This window comes from Scleropages formosus, chromosome 21 (genome assembly GCF_900964775.1).
Source record: "Scleropages formosus chromosome 21, fSclFor1.1, whole genome shotgun sequence".
NCBI lineage: Eukaryota > Metazoa > Chordata > Actinopteri > Osteoglossiformes > Osteoglossidae > Scleropages > Scleropages formosus.
In genome coordinates this window covers 22,568,031-22,590,773 of record NC_041826.1, presented here as the reverse complement: position 1 = coordinate 22,590,773, position 22,743 = coordinate 22,568,031, and the positions used below count along the sequence as shown (strand labels likewise).

Genomic DNA, 22,743 nt, shown 5'->3' with positions numbered 1-22,743 from the left:
TACTTCAACATGAAAAATTAGCGGAAAAAACAGAACCCTATTATACAACATAGCATTGCGACAAGGTTGTCTGAATGGAACCCCGTCGTCGTCTGTCGAGGACCCCCTTTGGTACACCTAATGCCAATAGCTAATGTATAGATTTCAAATGTTGTGACTTATACACGCAATGAGCTCTTGTACACTTGTACACATTTGTTCCTGTGAGTACATTACTGGCAAATTGGCAAGCATTTATGACGCTTGAATTATTATGGGTATGTGAGTGATATTCTGTGCAGCATTACTGCAAAAATGCATGATTAACATGCCGTTTCCGATTAGCGTAAAACACCTACTTTAAATGTAGACCCTAATCTGTACATTACTCCGGTCAAAAAAAGGAAACTAGACCTGAAAAATTTTTAATTTAAACGGAGGAAATGGGGTTTGGTTTGAAGTCGCTTAGGGTCACTTCAGCGATTTCTTTACAATGGCAGGATGAACACTTTTTCAACTAAAATGAAACCAAATTGCGTCGTTCTGATTGGTTATAGACGCCATTGCGTGCCGTCCGTTGAGCAAAACGATTCGCCCCCTTCAGGTGACGTCATCTGACGTTTGCGTGAGACTAACTGGCGCATATTTTCAAAATGGAGGAAACACAAAAGTGTCCTAAGTACGAGAAAATGCAGAGTCCTTGCGTAATTAAAATGGGTATCTTTCAACTGTAAGACAGTCTTACAGTTAATAAATAACTAAAAAAAACATATGCACATGTATAAACGAGTGATTGTGGACTATCCGCGATACAAGATGAGCGCTTCAATTGGCAGTAAAATCGGGGTAAGTAATCGCCTCAGCTCAGATCAGAACTTGGGGAGCCGCCGCGAGCCACTCTCACTCTGCGAACAGACACGGATTCGTGCTGCGTTTGGCGTGTTTGCCGCTGTAAAAATAATTACTCGGTTTCGCTGAGCGCGTGACGCCTTGCTGTCAAGCGCCACACTGAATCAGAGTAAAGTATCGTTTGTCAGACCTGAACTGAAGCGTGTGAGAGCGGTGCAGCTTCCTGCGCGGCGGAGTTAGCCGTGTTGCTATAGCTAAAAACATTGACATGATCATTATTTCGCTGACGCTTTTCAGTTTTCTGTAAAGCGACGGATACTGGTCTTTTTCCCTTTTACACTTTTTCCGTCCAAGGTGTCTTACACACACAGCATAAAACTAAGCAAACACGCGAAAGCGGCCGGACTCAGTGTTTCGCTGCGGTGGCTGTGGGGCTCCAGCAAGGTGCTCTAGGAGTAGGTGTGTAGATGCTCTCCAGCGCGAGGACCTGCGGCTGCTGTGTCTGCGCGCGAGCTCCAGCCCACACGCGCGCGTCGCCGTGACAGCCGTGCGCTGCGATCGCGCGCCCTCACACGCTGGTTTGCCGCGGCTCGAGCGCGGGAACGAGCCCGGGAAGCGCAGCAGTCCGTTAGTGAAATGAGGGTGGATCGGAGGCTGGTCCTTCATCCAGCCCCAGCCCAGGTTCTCGCCCTCCGCCGGAACCTGTCTGCCAGGTGCGCGAGGCCACCGAAGGCAGTATGGAGGTAAGCGGGTCTGGGCTCCGGGCTCCCGGCTCACGCACCACCGGGCTCACAGAGTCGCAGCTCCGTTTTCAGCTCTCCGTTTATCTACATTGTGGGCGGCAGTGGGTGGCGCAGTGGTTAAAGCTGTTTCCCAGTACTGGGAAAACACATTTGAATCCCGATTCCGTTCCTACTGCTGGACAGACTTCATCCTGATCAGATACAGTAAAAATTATCCAGGGGTGTAAATATGGATGCACAGCAGTAGGTAGCTCAATACATCAATCTGATCGCTGGCAGTGTCTTGCTAACTGACGCCTCATCAGGCCTTTGTTATGTGAGCGACAGCTACAGTGTTTTTGCATCTGTCCCCTACAGGATTTCAAAGTCCTCAACCTGCTCGGGAAAGGCTCCTTCGCCTGTGTGTACAAAGCAAAGTCTGTGAACACCGGTTTAGAAGTTGCCATCAAAATGGTAAGAGAAGCAGTGTACTCTGATTCTTCACTACTGTTTTTTGATCCACATTACTCATTGTTTTACAGCATTTGTTTATGGTTTTTAGCCACTGTGTTGTTACTTTTCTTCCCATCCTGTCAGCGCATTTTAAAATAAAGAATTCTCCTTAACTGATGAAAGTGGTAGAGCAGCAGTTATCAACATTGTCTTGTAACGTGACCATGACTGGTTCACACCCCGGTTCACACCCCACTTCCCACTCCTGCTGTGGTACCTTCCAGCAAGGGACATGCATATTTGGGTGAAATAAAGAGTTTTATTAGTAACGTGTAAACACTGCTCCTCTTTCATTATGCGTTTTTTTTTTTTTTTTCAATATTTAAAAATATGTTTATGATTGTTGGTGTTGCTCCTCCCCTTATTTAATTTAGCAATTTTTGGTTAAATGTGCTTGCAAGTCAGACACTGACTCTTTGATCATTTCTCAGTGGTTACAGGTATTTCATATAATGAGCCTCGCATGTAGCTCCTTTTCCATTTATTATTTAGTTATTTTAGGTCTCTTTAATGTAGGTTTTCCAGTAAGTATGATTTACTATTTGTCAATGAAGGTAATTATACAAAGCCTTAACTGTTAGATACCGCAAATGACAAAACACAGAATTCTGCATTCGATCGCAGCACATCTGTACATGACAACTGACAGCTGACACTTGATGTAACCCCTGCAGATTGACAAGAATGCTATGCACAAGGCAGGCATGGCCCAGCGTGTCAGCAATGAAGTGGAGATCCACTGTCGATTAAAACATCCCTCAATTCTTGAGGTAAGCATTAATAAGTTTTGACTGCTGCTTTGAACAGAAATAAAAAGTGAGGTTATTTCTTTGTATGGTATGAAAACCACTATTGATCGCTAAGATTTAAAGAACTGTTTAAATCAGCACCTCTGACTCTGAGGCCATGGTACCGAAAGGGGTCAGCTGAGGGCGTCCAAGGCTGTTGAAAGAACGAGCCCCGGTCAGTTCACACCGGACTTATACTGGAGATACCCTGTTGGAAGTAGACATTGTGGCAGACCCTGGACGGATTGGAGAGATCATAATCACCAGGACAAGCTGGAGAAAGCTGACCAACTGACTACTTAACACAAATTATGAAGTGGAACCAGTGAAAAGTTGTTATATATCCATACCATATAAATGTGCACTCTGTTGTGCAGTCAAAATGTTTGTTTTAGATTAAACTGCTTTCACTTTCCTTGTACTAAAAGTGTCTCCTTTCATACAGCTTTACAGTTACTTTGAAGATAGTAACTATGTGTACCTCGTTCTTGAGATGTGCCACAATGGAGAGATGAGTCAATGCTTGAAGAACAGAAAGAAACCCTTCACAGAGGACGAAGGTGTGTGTGTGTGTGTGTGTGTGTGTGTGTGTGTGTGTGTGTGTGTGCGCACGCAGAGCTACACATCAAATGGACTGGCATCCCGTTAGTTTGCTGTTTAGGGTGTTTTTTGTAGTAATGATTTAAAATGTTTTGTGTTTGCAGCAAGGCACTTTATGCGTCAGATAGTGAAGGGCTTGTTGTACCTGCACACCCACGGCATCATGCACAGGGACCTGACCCTGTCCAACCTGCTCCTCACAAGCAGTATGAATGTCAAAATTGCGGACTTTGGTCTGGCCACTCAGCTGAAGCTCCCTTCCGAGAAGCACTTCACCATGTGTGGGACCCCTAACTACATCTCCCCGGAGGTGGCTACTCGAAGTGCCCATGGGCTTGAGTCAGACGTCTGGTCTATTGGCTGCATGTTCTATGCCTTTTTAATGGGCCGTCCACCATTTGACACCGACACCGTCAAGCACACCCTGAACAGGGTTGTCTTGGGCGAGTATGAAATGCCGACCCACATCTCCCAGGAGGCCCAGGATCTTATCCAACTGCTGCTGCGCAAGAACCCAGCGGAGCGTCCCAGCCTTTCCGCAGTGCTGGACCACCCCTTCATGACGGGTCATTTCTCAGTAAGGGGCACAGATCTTGGGGGTCTAGAAAGGTCTGTAGACAGCGGCATTGCCACTGTTTCTGCATTGTCCACCAACACCACCAGGAGCAGCAGCTTCTTCCACAAGAAGGCTCGACACGTGATTAAGTCAACATTGCCTAATCGTATCGTGCCTCCAGCTAACCTGGCCCTGCAGCACATTGACTTGGCCTCTGAGGACAGAGGGTGGCAGCAAGAATCCAATGCCCCCGTGACATGGATCAGACCAACGGCAACACAGGGGAGTGACAGTGGGAAGTCTCACTCTCGCTGTCTGCGAAGGGTTCACTCATCTGATCAGCTAAACTCCTATGTAAACACACTCCCGGCTGTGGGTAGCAGGGGTCTTGAGAGATGCTACTCAGCAGAGGCCTTGCCAGAGACTTGCAGCAGCTCATCTCCAGAGCCCAAATATCAGACCTCACTCCCAGTCAAAGTGACATCCACGTAAGTATTGATCTACTTTATTGTCCACTATATCATGCTGCCAAATAAATTTTAAAATACTGTATAGTGTACTGTTTAAGTGACTCTGAAATGTTGGTTTCAAGCGGTGTCTTAAGTTAAACGCCACTTTTTCAGTTCCAAATGTTGTGCACCTGCGCACCAGCTACTGTCGCTCACCCATCAGGGTTCAGAGGGATCTCCATGCTGGATTACTGAAGGTAAGCCTTTCTCGACCTTTAATACTGATGCATAAGACTGTCAGAGAAAACCATTTCTGGGGAGTTAAATATACTGGAAATGTAGCAGTAGTGGCTTTGAAAATGAGGCTGTAAGGAACTATATTGGTGGGAATGTAGTGACAATAATTGTGATGGAAAGTGCCTGTGGATGCAGAGCATTTGACTATAGTTCAAATGATTACACTTGTGGAGATGGTGATGCTGCGAACTGTAGTATTAATAGCAGTGAGTGTCTGCCTATGACGAGGATGTTCTCCCCAGGTTCCTTCCACAACTCCACAGACACAAGCCCTCACATGGCCAACAGCAGCTGCCGCGGTGACCAGGAGGCCCAGGCCCAGCTCCGATCCCAACCCAGAGCCTGTGTTCCTGCCACCCAAAGCAGCAGTTGCCAGCCTCCACCTAAAGATGATCTGCTTCCACAAAGAGAGACAAGTGCTGTCCAGCAGAAACAGCTGGTCAGGAACATGTTGCCACCTCTGTCTTCAGGTAGACTGAAGCCCATAAGACAAAAAACAAAGAATGCTGTGGTAAGCAACTGTTTGTCTGTCACTTAGATCTCCATCCTAGCTATTTGTTTAGCACAGTTATCAGAATGAACCAAAATGCTGAAAAGGAAAAAAAAAATATTCTTGTCTTTGACCTTAAAACAGGACTGCCAAAATGGATAGATTTATTTGGTACAAAATGAAGCAGCTGGAAACCAAAATCGAGCCTATATTACATCTAGATAAATATCAGATTGCTATATTTCACTGGCTTCCTGTTTCATGCAGAATCTGATTTTAAAGAAATCTGTGAAGTAGTGCAGTACTTTCCTATTGAAGTACTCATAGGTAATCTGTACTTTCCCTTTTAATGTACTAATGGTGACACGTGGAAAGAGTGCTGAAGCTGCTTTCTGGTGTTATGCACTGAAAGAGTATCACAAGATATAATTTACAGTTTTGTGTTTTCACTATATTTTCTTCTCCCCCCCCCCCCCCCCCCCATAATTACTGCTGTTATCACCAGATTGAAAATGACACTGGCCTCCTTTGGATTCAGTGTTCTGTGTAGTTGTCATGTGTGTGTAAAGCAGCTAGTACTGTGTTCTCTTGTGGCCTTGATTTACTGCAGCACGAAGACTTATACATGTGATATCTCTACAGGTGAGCATCCTTGAAACAGGTGAGGTGTGCATGGAGCTTCTCAAGGGCCAGGGCTCTCAGGAGCGGGTCAAAGAGGTGCTCCGCATCTCCAGCGATGGGTCCATGGTGAGAGTTTTTGGCTCTTTCAGGCTTTTGTTCAGTGTAACTGTGCTGTCAGCCAGTTTGACAGCGTTTCCAACTGGGATCTCTCAGCTGAGAAGCTGTCCTGTTTCAGCTCTGCTAGAGTAGTACATCATGTTTAACTCCTCATTCTAGCAAATACAAAGTGAAGGTATTCACTCAACACAAGCTTTAAAAAGCCACCCTGCGTCAAAGTAGGCAAATTTTATTTTAAAACAATTTGAATTATCTCCAGAATTTATGTACTACTTTAGTTATAACATATATCTAATTGCTGTGTCGTATTAAAATTTTAATAAAAAGTACTGGGCCTAATTTTCTCCTGCAGGTAACAATCTACCAGCCGGGTGAAGGAAAGGCGCCCCCTGTGCTGGATTGCCCCCCAAGTCCGCCTGAGGACATTTTCATCTGCAGTTACGAGGACCTACCAGGTCTGCTTACGTTAGAGGAAGAACTTTATGTAGCACTACTTAAGAACCTGAAAGATGATCATGTAGTGTTTCAGTGCCTTTAGAAATGATCTAATCAGTCAGGGTGAATAACGTTTTGCAGTGTTGCAAGATCAAATTTAAAACATTACACTATATTTAAATTGGATATTTTTCCACTCTCTATTACTAAGTATCATTTCAAAATGTGAAAAGTCTATAAAGACATTCAAACAAATTCACCTGTGTATTAATATAGGGTTACCTAACTGGTAGACAACAGTTTGTAAGGCTGCAGAGCTGTTAGTGAGACATGGCCATGAGCAGCACAAGGGGTCCTCAAGGGACAGTCTGTGTTCTTTTCCTGTTCATCCTGTGCGTCCTGGACTTTGGTTGTAACACTGAGTGGTGTCATTTGCAGACTTTTTCATATCTTTTGAAAGCAGTGTTTGTAGGACCATATATAACAAAATATTTTTTGAATATTCAATGTTTCTGCAGAGAAATACTGGAAGAAGTACCATTATGCCTCCAAGTTTGTTCAGCTAGTCAAATCAAAGACACCGAAAGTGACCCTTTATACAAAATATGCCAAATGTATGCTGATGGAGAATTCCCCAAATGCAGATGTGGAAATGAGCTTCTATGATGGTGAGTGCTTTTCTTTCTGAAACTCTAGTTTATCTTAGCCCAAGTACTGAGGTCCTCAGTTTAAACCTTTCAGTATAATTGTTAAATAAATGCCTTCAGAGGACAAACTCTCAAATGGAATGACTTCTGCTCCCTAAAGAGTCATTAAAATTTTGAAATGTGGTTAAGGTGATGCTCATGTGTGTATATATGAGAAATATTTACCATTTTGTGTAAATTTGCAAGTGACTTTAGGGAAGATATTTATTGACAGAGGCAGAGTATGTCCACCATGTTTTTTTGTTTTTGATAATTGCTTTGTTCAATCTTATTTCTTTGGAAGCAGTTTATGCTGAAACAGTGGACTTCAAGTTATTAACTGAAGTTTGTGCTGGATGTAAGGTCCCTCTAAGTGGTCTTACTCGGAGGAGATCCTGACAGCATGCTCTGGGGTACCATTCTTTTGCACTCTGGAACAACACATTTACTAAAGTGTGTTTTCTCTCTGAAGGAACAAAGATACACAGGTCTGCAGAACTTGTGCGAATTGTCGAGAAGACAGGGAAGTCATTCACAGTGAAGGGTGAGGTGGGGCTGTCTGGCTTAAGTCCTGAGACCAAGGCCTACATGGAACAATTCAGCGAGGTACCCTGTTTCTCTAAATATTGTAAATGGCCACTAAACTTTGAAGTCATTGTTTAAAAATCGTGGAACAATGCTGAGGGAGTGAAGAGCTTGAACAGTACATTAAGAGTTGGTGACCCTTCCAGGGACACCACATGTGCCTGGCTTTGGAGGCAGCAGTCTCTGCTGAGGAGCAGCGCAGTTCAAGGACTACACCCTTCTTTCCCATCACCATTGGCAGGTGAGGTACACCTGCACTATCACGCCTTACAGTGATAAAGATGTAACTTTTCTATTTCATTTAAGCTTGACGTGTCGGTTGTGCCGGAAAACTGAGGTAAGTGCTACCCTACGTTGACATCAAATAAGAGTACTTATTAGAATGGATCATTTCATTAGTTGTGGCTGGTCACAGATGTCCTAGCAGTGAGCCCCAGTAGTTCTGGGCCATCTGTAAAATGTCATGTTTAACTCATCCTTCTCCTGCCACCGTCCTCCTCCACTAGGAGGCCCACCAATGCTGGCTTCCCAAACCCCACCTCTCAGAGCATACAAGCTGGCAGGTCGTCTCATGTTCCAGCTGAAGGTCCAACCAAGATGACCCCCATCAGCCCTTCGGTGAGCTGAGAGACACCAGGATCCTGCCACATTAAAGATATTCTTTGTTTTTAGATTGTCTTGACATGTCACCTGATTGCCTTTAGATGATCTCATGCGATAGTTCAGACTTCACCTCTGGCAACTTGACCAAGAGCTGCACTCCAGTATCCTCTAACCAGGACTCTTCAGATCTGGCAGGGAAAGTTTTAAAGTCTGTCTTTGTTCCAAAAATTGGCTGGGCCTCCCAGGTGAGCTTCCACTTTCAGCTGAAACAGTGCACAATGATGATTTGTATCTGTCTATTTTATATATTCCTGTGTATTAGTAAGATTTTGACTAACATTCTGTAATTGTTTTCTTCCATGGATTTGGAGTTTTGAATACAATCATTTTATTGTGAACTGCCTGTACAGAAGTGTCCTCTGATAAGGGTCGTGGTGTTTGTGTCCATAGACTGTGAGCACATAAGTAGTAGTTGCAAATTTTAGTACTTTTTTCTATGTGGGAATTCAGTTATTTACAGTGATTTACCTGTTTATTTTACTGCATCAAACCCTGGTTGAAAGAAAAATTAAAGTAATGTTGCTCTGTGTCCCTGTCTGGCAGCTTACCAGTGGAGAGGTCTGGGTGCAGTTCAACGATGGTTCTCAACTGGTAGTGCAGGCAGGGGTTTCCTCCATCAGCTACACCTCTCCTGAAGGACACACCACCAGGTATCAAGTGCGGCACAGGAATCACGTTCATTGCGGAGATTTGTCCGGGCTTGTTCCAAAAGGAGCAGCAGCTGAAATGTTTTGTTTGAGTCATCTCTCTCCCTCTTTTCAAGGTACAAGGAGAACGAGAAGTTGCCACAGCATGTCAAAGAGAAACTGCACTGCTTGTCATCCATTCTAGGGCTCTTAGCTTGTCCTGCTGGACAGCACTAAAAAACAGTATGTGTAAATATTTTTATATTGTACAGTTTAGTAATAATGTAAAATAACTTACATTTTAAAATATTTTTCTTATGTATTTTGACAGTGATTCTGTAAAAATTATTTTTGCAATAATACAAAAGCTTCAATGAGTTGTGAAAGGAACTTCAGCAATAAACGTCTAGAGGCTGGGTGGACGTGTAGTTAGTGATGTGCTTTAATGGCTTTTCTTTATGCTGAAAAGTATGAAGTGCAACAATCTGAAGATTTAATTTACACCAGAAAAAAAAGACAGTAGTGCTACAGTACTATGTTCACCATAATTATGAAATATTAAGTGTAATGTAAATTTATTCAGTTTTAAAATTTTAGCTTTACCAGTGCAGCACTGAAAAATTGAGTGTGAAAATAAACTGTCGTTCATACTGCAATAACAAAGGAATACTTGAAAATACGTGACAGCTTCCCCCTTTGTGGGGAATGGGTGGCCCTGCTCCTCTGTCCACCTACTGGATGAGCATACTGCCCAAATAACTAGGAAAAAGGTGAAGCAGTTTAAGCACCATGGACAGTCCCATGTCCCTGCAGCACCACCCAGACAGTGAGCACCAGGGCAAGTGGAGGTCTTGTTGACCAAAGAGAGCAACTCCTGGATTTCATCAACGAGGCTGCAGGTGCCACCGTTTTGGTTTAGTAGTCTCCTCGAAAAAGAAAGAAGGTGAGCTGTGAGAACAGGCTTCCTGATACTAACTGTGCAGGTAGTCCCTTGGGCACTGACCATGCACATGCTCATAGTGCAGTAGCCAGTGGAATATTTCAGACTTCAGGTTTCCTTTATTTCTATTTGTTTTTACATGTACATATATTCATTTAGCAGACGCTTTTCTTCAAAGCGGCATACATCTCATTGAAAATACAATGTGTTCATTACATTAGTAGAAAGAGAAACTTAGGTGCAGACACATACTTAAGTGCAGTTAGTTTTTCTTTCCATCCTATGAACTGATGTCCATCACACAAGTAGCTGCATGAAACTTTATCCCAATATCCACAATTCCTGATCACCTTCTTAATCTTTTTTTTTTTTTTTTGGAGATACATATAAACAATTGCATTACGTTATAGGAGTAGTTGTGTAAAGGTTTATCTGGGCATCATCTTAGTTATAGAGCATGAACATTTACACCTTACATGAAATTAAGAGATCATGGGTGAAGTAAGTCTAGCAAAGGTGAGTTTTAAGACCCTTTCTGAAATGTGGATGGAGAATCAGCAGTTTTTACGTTTTTCCTGGGATCTGGGCCATCTCTTTGTTTGAGACTCCATTTAGAACACCAGCCTCACAGTGGTGGAGAGCACACCTAGACTTAATACACCCTAGCACACATAGGTCATTTCAAGATCAACTTGGAGCAACTTGGATGAGTTTCTTTGTTTTGTAGATTCCTGCATCACCAAGTCTGGGCTAATCAGGAAGTGGTGGACAGTGTGGGACATCTCACTAGCTATTCCACTAATTCACGCACCACACACTGATATTCCAGCACGTCTCTCTGCCATACCTTCACAGCCAGGCCTCAAATCTCTGGCCATAAAAATAAAATTGTAGAGACATATGTCCATATTTTGTACAACAGCAAGCATAAATAGGACTGTATAATAATGGGTAGCAATATTTGCAATATGGTCCCAACCCCCATGACCAACTTGCTGCACACAATCACTGATACAAACTTCATCCCAGGTTCCCCTTTCAGGAGAACTGACCACAAGCTTTCATGAAGCCAGGAAAGCTGACAAGGAAGGTGAGTTATCCTCGGGTGAACTGCGGTTTCTCCTCACGCTGTCAGCCAAACACTCTGCTGCAGAATGACACACAACAACTTTCCTAAATCGAGGAGCAACGACTGAGAGCCCAGCAAGGTGAAGCCCAGCCTGCAAGGACTTTTCTGATGAGAAACGGTCTCCCCACTTAGTCTTTCCTAATACCGGGCTATGATTTTTTAATATTGTTTTTAGGCCGTTCTAGCTTTTTACTGTTCTCCATGACTGCAATCTGTTATGGCTCTTTGTCACCATCAGTCCAAGCATACTTTTAACCATTTTTTGCAACTTCATGCATTAGATAATGAAGGTGATCATCCTTTATTAATCCCCATGGGGAAATTCACTTAAGCTGCCAACACGTCTTTGGACTGTGGGAGGAAATGGCAACATACAGAGAAAAGCCACATGAACTCACATCTATTAATTTCTTCACACTTTGTCCAAAGCAGTTTACAATGTTAAGCTACTTACAATTATTTATACATTTATACAGCTGGGTAACTTTACTCAAGCAATTTAGGGTAAGTACCTTGCTCAAGGGTACTACAGCTGGAAGTAGGATTCGATCCTGTGACTTTTTGGGGCCAAAGCTCTAACCACTACACTACCAGCTGAACGCAATGTAAATTCACACAGACCTAGCGGGAAATGAGCTCTCGTTCTCTCGCGCCAACCAGGCGCTGTGCCACTGTGTCCGGCCAGATGTTTCCCTCGTTCCATGAGCTGGAGTCAACGTAGCTGTCGCTGACACCCAAGGGTTGGCCAACATGCCAGAATAGCGGGGCAACAGCAGTGCTGTGGCTCACACTGATGAAGGCAAAATGAGTAGGTAGATCATGAAGAGGTGACCCCCATCGTCCCCCCCTCCTTTCCAAACACTGTGGCCTACAGAGCTTCATGAACATGGAACTCAACAGGGTAGAAAGGATCCAACAAAAGTCCAAAAGGTTTCATTACGAGCCCAAGGAATTTTAATACCTGTGGATAAGGTCATGTAATATTTTCCAAAGATGAAAACAGATCCATTAGTGTCGAATCAAAGAATTATTGACCCACGTTGCAGACCAGTAATAGTTAGTTAGTTCCTCCAACGTCAGTTGACATATTGGGCATCAACTGTTCTCCAACGGGCTCTGTTGGCAGTAATGATCTCAGCATCTGTCCATTCGACGTTCACGGTCTTGAGGTCTTCTCGAAAGGTGGAACGCCACGTTTTCCGTGGTCGACCCTGTCTGCGCTTTCCCTTTGGCGGCACCTATCGTATCGCCACCTTTGGAAGTCTCTGGTCAGGAAGTCGCAGAATGTGACCCGTTATTCGCATTTGTCGTTCGGCAAGTGTCTTCCAGCCGCAGCAGACCGCTACGTTGTAACACGTCTTCGTTCGTGATCCGATCGCGGTAGGAGATACCCGGAATTTGACGTAAACGGCGTTGGTGAAAAACGTTCAGTTTGTGGGCTATCCCTTTCGTAATCTTCCAGGTTCCACTGGCATAGATGGCTGCTGGGATCACAATTCTGTCGTACAGTCTGATTTTGATGTGTGCTAATGGAGGAACAAAAACAAATCCACCACATCCGCTCAAATACCGATGATGCTTTCCCAGTCCGACACCGGACATCACATTCAGTTTTGCCATCATTTGTGATGATGCTGCCAAGATAGATAATTATACAGAGAACTATTTTGGCAGACCGGTGACCATTATTTTACCAGGTGCAGCGGTGCATTTCTACTTGTATGTATCTATGGAAAGAAGAACAAAGGTGAACACAGAAAACATTTACATGTATTTATTTATCAGACACTTTTGTCCAAAGCGAATTCCAATGAACTCCATGTAGCGTTACCAGCCCCCACACCTTATTCACCATGGTGACTTACACTGCTAGGTACACTACTCAATGGGTCACTCATGTATACATCAGTGAAACACACACACACTCTGTCACTCACACACTAGTACAAAACAACACAGAAATGTGGGGAAATTATAAGGGGTACGTTTGTTTCACAAAAAAAATATATATATATTCACAGTAATTTAAAAGGAGATCAAGTTTGAAGGTTGTTTCGTGCTTTTTCTCTGTCAAATGGGTCGAAAGGGGGCCTGCGAACCCGTTCCGGGCGCGGCGCGGCATTTAGAGCGGCGCGCGGCAGGGGGTGCGCGTGGCTTCCGGCTCCCTCGCGCGAAAGCGAAAGTAAACACAGCGGAGGCGAGGAGTCCGGCAGCGCGGGACAGACAGGTCAGTACTTGTGCGAACGGCTCCAATATTAAGCCTGGTGCGACTGCAAGTCACTGCAGCTGCGAGAACGCGCGTATGACTATGTATCATGAGCTCGAGCGCGCACCATCCGCGCGGCGTCTTCGCTCTCCTTTGCTTCCGCGCCGAGGGGCCTAGTAGCGCGTTTACTATGGTACACCTCGAAATAGTGTGGAATTCCGGCGCAGCTCGTGAACGTGAAAGTGACAGTAAAAGAACGCGGTGTTTTGTTCCAAAACGCTCTACTGTGTAATCTAGTGTCCACTGGCTCCTCGAATCATGGTTTCCCAGAATGCTTAGCGACACCACACCTTTTTGTCCCTTGGTTTTTTTTGTTTATGGCCGCTGTTTACTGCTCTCATTCAGCCTCCATTCGGTGCTCGTGCGCAGTTCGGAGACATGGGTTCGACTGGCGGCGCGGCTGTTCGAGTCATGTTCTCTCCGAAATACTACGGTAGCTCCGGAATGTGACGGGGCAGCATGGTGGCACAGCAAGTAGTGCTGCTGTCTCACAGCACCTGGGTGGTGCGAGAGGACATGGGTTCGATCCCCACTCAGTCTGTGTGGAGTTTGCATGTTCTCCCCATGTCTGTGTGGGTTTTCTCTGGGTGCTCTGGTTTCCTCCCATACTCCAAAGACATGCTGGTCAGGTTCCCCCATAGTGTGTGAGTGACAGAGAGTTTGTGTGTTTCATTGATGTATGGATGAGTGACCCAGTGTAAGTCACTGCGGTGAATAAGGTGTGTGGGCTGATAACACTGCACAGAATTCACTTGAAGTCGCTTTGGACGAAAGCGTCTGCTAAATAAATAATTGCCAATGAAAGCAGAATGTCATCAGTAAATGAGTCCTTGTGTTTAAAATGCAATGTTTCCATGTAGAGACTGGAAGGTGAAATGAGCTCCTCTGAGAGCCATGATGAGGCCGTGGAGCTGGACGATGACTCTGAAAGCACTGACAGGTAAGAGTGACCACCTGACCGCTGCTCTGAACACAGGATGGTTAGTTGTCTTTTTTCAAATGTATCCTAAAAATAAGAGATGGCCGTCTGCAGTGTGACACAGGACGATGTGTGTTATGTGAGCTTCCTGCCCTTGGGTACAGAGCAGAGAAGTGTCCGCTTTAGGTTTCGATCCCAACACCTTCGGAGGTGTTAATAGACGAACGCGTAGGAAAGCGATGTCGCTGACAACACGATGGTCCTGTGTGTGATCTGGCTGCAGGCAGCCGGATGAAATGGACTCACCTGGGAGCAGCGCTAGCGGAGCAGCGGCAGAGGAAGTACAGAGCGATGCTCCGCTGGGGGCCTGTGCTCTGGACTACAGGTAGACGCCCCCTGTGGCCAAGAGTTCGAGTCTTTCGCTGTGAACGGCTGGTAGTGTAGCGCTTAGAGCTGTTGCCTTTGGCCCTAAAGGTCACAGGTTCAAATCCCACCTCCAGCTGGAGTACCTTTGATCAAGGTACTTACCCTAAATTGCTCCAGTAAAATTACCCAGCTGTATAAATGGGTAAATAACTGTGTCACTTTGGAGAAAAGCATCAGCTGAATGAATGTGGGGGTGGGGAAAGAGGGATATTTGTGACTGTTAAAGTGCAAATTGTGCTACAAAACCAACTTTACTGCCTCCCGATGTTTGCTTCACAGAGATGAAGAGGAGTTGTCCGATTCGCCCGCCAGCTCCAGCCAGTCCGGTGGGACGCATCAGATGGACCTGTCATCCATCTTTCAGGTTGCCGCTCAGAGACGAGACCCCTTGTACACGAAGGACACTTTTTACACGTGGCCCTCACCTCGTGGAGTCGAGTAACCTCTGCGACCCGCGGGTTTATTTACATATTTGCCTCTTTGAGGGTAAATATATACAAGACTTGATTCGTGTCCACGGATAATTCTTCTCACACTTGTGCTCACTGCTGGTGGTCAGACGTGGATCCCCTGCCAGGAGACTCCCGTCCCCTTGATACCCCTCGCTGTACACACAGAACAGAGTGGTGTATATCTGATCATTTTTACGTGTTTGTTTATCTCAGTGAGCCATGACTGTGTTTCTCAGTAAGTGTTTACTATTGTCTGCAGTATGGAGCACCGCTTCACGTTAGGGCCGTCAGTGTCCGTCGACAGCATTGCTGGCTTTTCCTGGGAAGGGAGGGCAGACAAACCCAGCCTGTAATTTACCAGTGTCCTCTTGCAGTACTTCAGGTGCCGGCAGGTACCGGGGTCTATTGCGTGTCTCTGGTTCTAGCTCCTCTGTGCTGGGAGTCAGCGCCACGACGGAGGTGTCCACCGGGGGAACCCAAAATAGCGCGTTGGCTTTGGGACCCGGCTTCTGTGGACACGCCGAAAATGAACCGCCGTTGACCGTGAGGGCTATCGTTAGTGCAACTCGTCAATGAAATGAAACGTCTCTTCTAGATCTTGGAGGACAGCGCTGTGGGTCTCCTCAAGGATGAGCTGAAAAGGTCCGAAAGGTACCTGAGTGAGGACCATCCCACGGCGTCTGAGCCTCACGCGGAGGACGACAAGGACAGCGTCCTGGACGATGAGGAGGGCGTGGAGGACAGCGCTGCTGCGAGAGAAGGGGTTCGCATGATAACGCTGAACATCCTGAGGGCGATGGGTCAGCACGACCTCGCCGACAGGCTCGAGAAGAGTAAGTGTGTCGCGTCTTCCTTGTGCGCTGCCAGATCGGTGTTTCTCTTCTCTCACAGGACTTCAGTAATCACAAACTGTTGAACGGAAAAGAAAATCTTGAGACTTTTGGAGTAAAATTAAAATCTCTGGAGGTCTCAGAATCAGAGAAGATTCAGTTTTTCATTTAGCTGATGCTTCTCTCCAAAGCGACTTACAATTATTTACCCTTTTATACAGCTGGGTAGTTTTTTAAAACTTTTTTATTAAATACTGCAGCTAGAGGTGACACTTGACCTGTGACCTTTGGGTCCAAAGGTAGGAGCTCTAAGCTGCTATCTGGAAAGGCAGAGTCACTGTAGACCTGATGTGATGCAGCTCAGTATAGTGCAGGGTCACATGAAGTGGTTGGACCGCATCCTCCTCCTTTCTTTCTCAGTACCCCTGATAAAACAATTTGAATTTTCAAAGCACAGATAATTGACCACAGTGGCATTTCTGGTTGGTCAGTGGATGATGTCAGCTGTCAGTTTTCTTCCTTTTTCCTTTTATTATTTTTCTTTATGGTTCCTTTCAAGATCAGTTTCACAAAATGTCATCATAATCACCATGGGTGCTTTTCATTAAAAAAAACTGTATAAAATGTATGTTTTTATACTGTAGCAAGCGGAGAAATGTTTTTTAAAACCTTACACACTTATAATAAGGCTCTTATTAGCTCTTCGATCACAATTAGATTTACTCGACCAAGACAGTAAATCTGGCCAAACATACCTACTGATCACAAAAGCCAGTTCCCACCTCCATTAGCCCCCCCCCATCCACTCCCTCCCCCCAGGACTGAGGACTTCAAAGTTTCAAGCTAATTATTATGTATTCATTCATTCATTCACTTTCAAGTGTTCTTTTTCTGCTGATGTTATCCTGAGGGCTGCCAGACAAAACTTCATTGTATTGCATACAATGACAATAAAGTATCTTATCTTATCTTATCTTATCTTACAGTGTTAGGCATTTACATTATGTTGATTTGTTTTAAATATCTACGAGTGTAAAGAAGACGAGGATTTAAATCTTGCTCTTTTTCGTCAGATGAACTCCAGATGGCTTGTCAGCGTATCGCGAGATGTCGACTGAAGAAAAAGTTTCAAAGTGAATTTGATGGGAAATCTACCAAAGAAAATGTGATGCCGCTCAGTAAGATTTACACTGAGCTCCACTTAAGTGAGGATCGACCTCGAGGGGTCAGTGATGACCTTGGCAGCTGGATTGACCCCTCATCACTGGATCCAGTTACAAAAGGTTCTGCTCTCAAGTGCTGTGATTTTTTCAAGTCTTCGCCCTGGAAAAGTGGGCAGATCAGGACTGTGATGACGAAAGGCGTTTCTGGTGTCGGGAAAACGGTCACCGTACAGAAGTTCGTTCTTGACTGGACTGAGAGAGCAGAGAACCAGGATGTTCATCTCATATTCGATCTTCCCTTCCGAGAATTAAACTTGTTGAACGATAGAGAGTGGAGTCTGATGGAGCTTCTTCAGCATTTCCTTCCAGCAATAAAAATGTTTGAATCCATTGATTTCAGCAGTTACAACATCTTGCTCATCTTTGATGGCTTAGATGAGTGTCAACTTCCGTTGAGTTTCCAGAGCAACGAGAACTGGTCAGATGCGGCGAAGCCAACGTCACTGGATGTGCTGCTGACCAACCTCATCAAGGGGAGCCTGCTTCCCTCGGCCTTTGTTTGGATAACGTCTCGACCCACAGCAGCCGCTCGAGTTCCCCTGGAGCACGTCGACCGAATGACTGAGATACTGGGCTTCGATGACCAACAGAAGGAGGAGTTCTTCACGAAGAGATTCAGCGATGCCGACATGACCAAGCGAGTGATAAGACATGTGGGATCGTTAAGAAGTCTACAGATCATGTGCCACGTTCCGTTCTTTTGCTGGATCTCAGCAGCTGTTTTCGAGAAGCTCCCTGGCGAGATGGAAGGAGAAGAACTTCCCAGGACTTTGACACAGATGTACACACACTTTCTGATCCGCCACGTGTTTCCCGGAGGAGCAGACCAAAAGCAGTCGGGATTGATGGAGTTGCACAAAGCCGTGGTTCTGAAAGTGGGGCGGCTGGCCTTCCAGCATCTCCAGAGGGCCAGTGTGGTCTTCAGTGAGGATGACCTGATTGAGTGTGGAATCGATTCCAGGGACTCACCACTCTGCTATGATGTGTGTAGGAAAATCATTCAAGAGGAAGCCGGTGTGGGCGAGGAGAAGCTGTACTCTTTTCTTCACCCCAGTATTCAGGAGTATCTTGCTGCTTTGTATGTGTTTTTGTTGGACAAAGAAAGGTGTGTCTTAACCGACGTGAACTCGGTGGACGCTAAGAACACGGTGTGTGATCTGCTGAAGAATGCAGTGGATCAGGCTGTGAGAAGCGAGCGTGGACACCTGGACCTCTACCTCCGCTTCCTGCTCGGACTTTTTATGGACTCCGGCCGGACTCCGTTTGATGGCTCACAGATGCAAATGGAAAGCAACGAAAGTTACATTGAACAAACAGTCCAGTGCGTGAAGAACAAGCTAAAGGAGAAGGTCTCGCCAGAAAGGGCCATCAGCCTCTTTCACTGTCTAGCAGAACTTGGCGACAGCTCTCTGGTGGAGGAGGTTCAGCTCTACCTGAACTCAGGAGATCTTTCAGCCGGAAGCCTCTCTCCTGGTCAGTGGTCCACTCTGGTTGTTGTGCTGCTGATCTCTGGCACAAAGCTGGACGTGTTTGACCTGAAGAAGTTCCTCAGGTCAGAAGAATGTCTGCTGAGGCTGCTGCCGGTGCTCAGGGTGTCCACAACAGCTCTGTGAGTACGACCCAGTGTCTCTTTCTGAAGAAGGCTATGCGAAGCTACTGCCTCCTGAAACGATTCTCCAGAATCATAAAAAATGGAGTTTGTGTGTGTGTGTGTGTGTGTGTGTGTGTGTGTGTGTGTGGTTCTCCACTTCATGTCTTTCTTCTCCAGACTGAACGGGTGTGAGCTCAGCGAGGAGAGCTGTACTGCACTGGCATCAGCAATAAGCTGCAGTGACAACTGCCTCAGGGAACTGGATGTGACACACAATGACCTGCAGGACGCAGGAGTGAAGCTGCTCTCTGCTGGGCTCAGCAATCAGCACTGTAAATTGAACACGCTAAGGTCAGTACTGCAGGGAATACACACTAAGCTGGACACAGGTCGGTACTGCAGGGGAATACACAGTGTAAACTGGTTGCTCTTTCCAGCTGAGCTGTGTGCACTGAGAGTTTGACAAGCAGTTCTCGTCTCTGCAGACTTTCCGGCTGTAGGGTCACAGCAGGGGGCTGCGCTGCTCTCGCTTCAGCTCTGCGTTCGAACCCCTCACACCTGAGAGAGCTGCACCTGAGCTGCAACCTTCTGGGCGACACAGGAGCAGTACGGCTCTCTGATCTACTGCAGGACCCCCGCTGCATGCTGGAGAAGCTCTGGTGAGGAACAGGGTGTTTCACATGTGTATCCTGTTTTTTTTTTTTTTTTATTCTGCCATAGGAAGCTTGACCAGAATAATAGAGTAAAACAGCGGTACGGCGTGACCAGCACGCGCCGGATGGGGCTTAACCTGGGAAAACTCACTCAAGTAATAGCAGGGAGAATTGACAGATGTACATGGTTTTACCACCTGTTAATCCCACACATGCTGCATTTAGATTTTATTTATGGGAATTCTATACAGAGTCACTGTAGGAATGGAGGTGGGTGGGATTTCCAGTATCACACTGCTGCTCATGTGCTCAGTACTAGGGGGCGCCACTAGAGAGCAATAAGTTCCAATGGTGTGGTGTGAAGTGTCTCTCCTTCCCTCTGCAGGTTGATGAGCTGTGGGCTCACAGGAGAAGGCTTCGCCTCTCTGGCGTCAGCGTTGCGTTCGAACCCCTCGCACTTGAAGGAGCTGCGCTTGAGCCACAATCCCCTGGGGCTTACTGGGGTGTCGCTGCTTGCCGGCATCCTGGAGAATCCTGCGTGTAAACTGGAGAAACTTGAGTGAGTACTTTTCTGGGATGGTCGAGGGTCACACGTGTAAAAGTCACAGTAAGTGACGTACTGTCTCCACCGAAAAAGGATTATTGTTTTATTGTGTATTTATGACGGCTGTGTTGTCATGTGATTCAGTAGAATTCATAGTACAGTGTATTTGGTAGGTATATGTATAATTCTACAAGGTACCATGCTCAAAGGTACTACAGCCAGAGGTGGGATTTGAACCTGCAACCTTCTGATATGAAGGTAGCAGCTCTATTCGCTGTTCAACCAACATCTCTTTTCCTGATCATAATAATTTTGTTTGGTTAACAGTAACCTGTGTAATTTTCTTCATGCAGGCTGTCATTGTGTGGGGTCACAGAGGAGGGCTGCGCTGCTCTCGCTTCAGCTCTCGGTTCGAACCCCTCCTACTTGAGAGAGCTGGACCTTAGCTACAATCACCTTGGAGACTCGGGAGTGAAGGTGCTCTCTGCTCTGCTGCAGGATCCCAAATTCAAGCTGGAGAAACTCAGGTGAACAATTGTGAATTTATCATTATAATAGTGTATGGTCACCTGTGCAGATTGTTACGAAAGGTTCACAGACGTCACCTGTAGGTTCGAACCCGAAGGTGTTTTTTTTCCCAGCGTGCAGTGTGAAAGAACTGTGGATTCGGCGAGTTGATCGCTTGCGAAGGAGTGAAAATGTTTAAAGTGTAAATGGAGCCGGTGGCTCGTCTTCTCAGGCTGCTCTGCTCCTGGGAGAGAAGCCCTAGATTGTAGGAATGAATCACCAGAGGAAGAAAGCCTGGTCATGTGCATTTCCCCTTATGTCTGCACTACATTTAAATTTATTCACGTAGCACATGCTTTTCTCCAAATCGATCTGCGTCTGGGAACAAAACAAGTACATCATATCAGCAGGAGGAGAGATCTGGATACACACTCGTGATTCTTGAGTACAGTGAATTTGTCTCGTACCACAGTATAAACTAATGCAGTTGCTGCATGTGGTTTTTCTTAAAGTTAATTATTAAACCGATAACGTAGTACATGTTTATGGAACACATAGGCGATTAACAGAGATCTTAGTTAGAAAAAGGTGAGTGTTAAGGCCCTTCTTGAATGCTGGGAAGGATTCAGCAGTCCTGAGTGACAGAGGGAGGTCATTCCACCACACTGAAGCCAGAACCGAAAACCTTCGGGCTTTTGATTTTGGACCTCTTGTGCATTACCAAGCAGGGAGAGGTGGGGGGACCGAAGCAGTCTTATTTTGGGACATAGCAAGCAATAAGGGGTCCTAAACCTATCGGGGAGCAGATCCACTGATGATTTCGAGTCTGAGTCTCTGTGTGTCTCCTAGGATTCTCCCACAACTCACTAATTGTGCAACAAGCTGATGTGCACAGCTTGGATCACATTAAATAAAAGGACACGTGAGTATATTTAATTTCATATGGAAAAATGTTTCATTTTTACGTTTACTTTTCATTTAGTCGGTGTCACTTCACGTTGCGCGGCAAATGTGTTCTGACCTCCAGCACCATGTCTTTCCTACAGGTAACTGCTTTGTACAGACTTGGGAGCCTCGGTGTCACTTTGACCCCCTCGACTACTTGTACGCCACATCCGTGCCATGAGTGCTGCTACCAATCGCAGGAAAAAAGACAGCAATGTCTCGATTTTGGAAGGAAAGGACATTGATTTGTTCTTGAAATCCGGGTCCAGAGAACCATGCTGTTGTGCCAGAAAAGGGATCTTAATTCCCAGCTGTACAGCAAATCCCTCGAGGATTTGCTGTACAGCTGGGAAGTAAGGAAATGCTGCGGCTTCACAAAACGAGAACTGATGCACATCCGAAGCTGCAGTAAAATTTCCGCATGTGTACCCAAGGGCCGTTATTTCTCACTGAACTGCTCAGGTGTGTTCGTAACCAAAGAAATAATTTTAAAGGGAAGAAAGGTGTGTTAGGTCTATGTGTGTGCATGTTTTGTCTCAGTTTAAGCACCTTTTTCTCAGCAATAAATACTTGATTTTACTTGCTCCCACCACTGCCAGTGGAAGCCGAACTTTTCGTTACCTAGTGCTGCTGAAATAATAATTGCACTTAACTGACAGTATTGATCAGCAAGTTTCCCTTACACAGTTTGTTAATGGTGGAATATGATATTGTGGGGATGCTGCCCCAGAGCACTGGAGCATAGTTAACAGGGCAGGAAATAAGTTCAACACATTGGAAAGTGAGTTAAGTATGATTTTGTTTACATGAGCGTTGCTATGGTTTCTCCTCTAATACATCACTCTTTAAATGAGATTGACGTTAATAAAAGAAAATTTCGTAAAAGTCTTTGCCGTCTTGTTTCTTGTATCTAATAGATCTTAATACTTAAAATATGTATATTTATTATAAAAAATTAGCCTGTGTTGGGTAAATGACCGTTAGCAGCTGCGAGGAAACGCGTCCCCTAAATGAGTAAATAATAATTGATACAATTGCATTTACAACCGTTGACCAGCAGGGGGCGCTGCGAGCGCTCGCGAACAGTCACGTGTTTCGTGAAGCAACTGGCGACATGCGATGCGTGGAAGTTTCGGAAATATTTTCTCACTTACTACATAAAAAAAAAATTTTCCATCGCTTTGACTTAATGTTAAATGTTCACTCGAAACGGCGTACGGACTACACCCAAAGGACGATTATTTTGTTCGTCAAAACGAAGTGACTCATTGCACCTAACATGAAAACATGCTGCTAAGTTAATAAGGAAGTGGTGTCATATCATATGGGGTGTCATTATATT

General features: G+C 45.4%; 2 protein-coding genes across 2 annotated transcripts; both read left to right on the top strand.

Moving 5' to 3' along the window:
• Window positions 1-1,565: 1,565 nt before the first annotated feature.
• On the top strand, window positions 1,566-9,213 carry plk4 (polo-like kinase 4 (Drosophila)). The gene is made up of 16 exons (XM_018729879.1): window positions 1,566-1,571; window positions 1,929-2,024; window positions 2,738-2,833; window positions 3,297-3,411; window positions 3,556-4,495; window positions 4,631-4,713; window positions 4,996-5,264; window positions 5,886-5,990; window positions 6,334-6,436; window positions 6,935-7,084; window positions 7,575-7,708; window positions 7,834-7,928; window positions 8,194-8,305; window positions 8,392-8,535; window positions 8,894-9,000; window positions 9,114-9,213. Exons 1-16 carry the CDS (start codon window positions 1,566-1,568, stop codon window positions 9,211-9,213), a joined length of 2,655 nt encoding a protein of 884 aa, XP_018585395.1.
• Window positions 9,214-13,129: 3,916 nt separating this feature from the next.
• LOC108921011 (NACHT, LRR and PYD domains-containing protein 12-like) lies at window positions 13,130-22,270 on the top strand. Its single transcript, XM_029247091.1, has 12 exons — window positions 13,130-13,272; window positions 14,172-14,251; window positions 14,514-14,615; window positions 14,936-15,020; window positions 15,704-15,941; window positions 17,012-18,770; window positions 18,930-19,103; window positions 19,238-19,411; window positions 19,791-19,964; window positions 20,303-20,476; window positions 21,306-21,378; window positions 21,503-22,270. Exons 2-11 carry the CDS (start codon window positions 14,187-14,189, stop codon window positions 21,340-21,342), a joined length of 2,982 nt encoding a protein of 993 aa, XP_029102924.1. The 5' UTR covers window positions 13,130-13,272; window positions 14,172-14,186; the 3' UTR covers window positions 21,343-21,378; window positions 21,503-22,270.
• The last annotated feature ends 473 nt before the right edge of the window (window positions 22,271-22,743 follow it).

Excerpts from the sequence above, each read along its gene's own strand:
- LOC108921011 (XM_029247091.1), top strand. The coding sequence starts at position 14,187 with ATGAGCTCCTCTGAGAGCCATGATGAGGCCGTGGAGCTGGACGATGAC. Across the intron at positions 14,252-14,513 it reads GACTCTGAAAGCACTGACAG|GCAGCCGGATGAAATGGACT; the intron begins GTAAGAGTGACC and ends ATCTGGCTGCAG. Across the intron at positions 19,965-20,302 it reads TGTAAACTGGAGAAACTTGA|GCTGTCATTGTGTGGGGTCA; the intron begins GTGAGTACTTTT and ends TTCTTCATGCAG.
- plk4 (XM_018729879.1), top strand. Across the intron at positions 3,412-3,555 it reads ACCCTTCACAGAGGACGAAG|CAAGGCACTTTATGCGTCAG; the intron begins GTGTGTGTGTGT and ends TTGTGTTTGCAG. Across the intron at positions 4,714-4,995 it reads TCCATGCTGGATTACTGAAG|GTTCCTTCCACAACTCCACA; the intron begins GTAAGCCTTTCT and ends TGTTCTCCCCAG.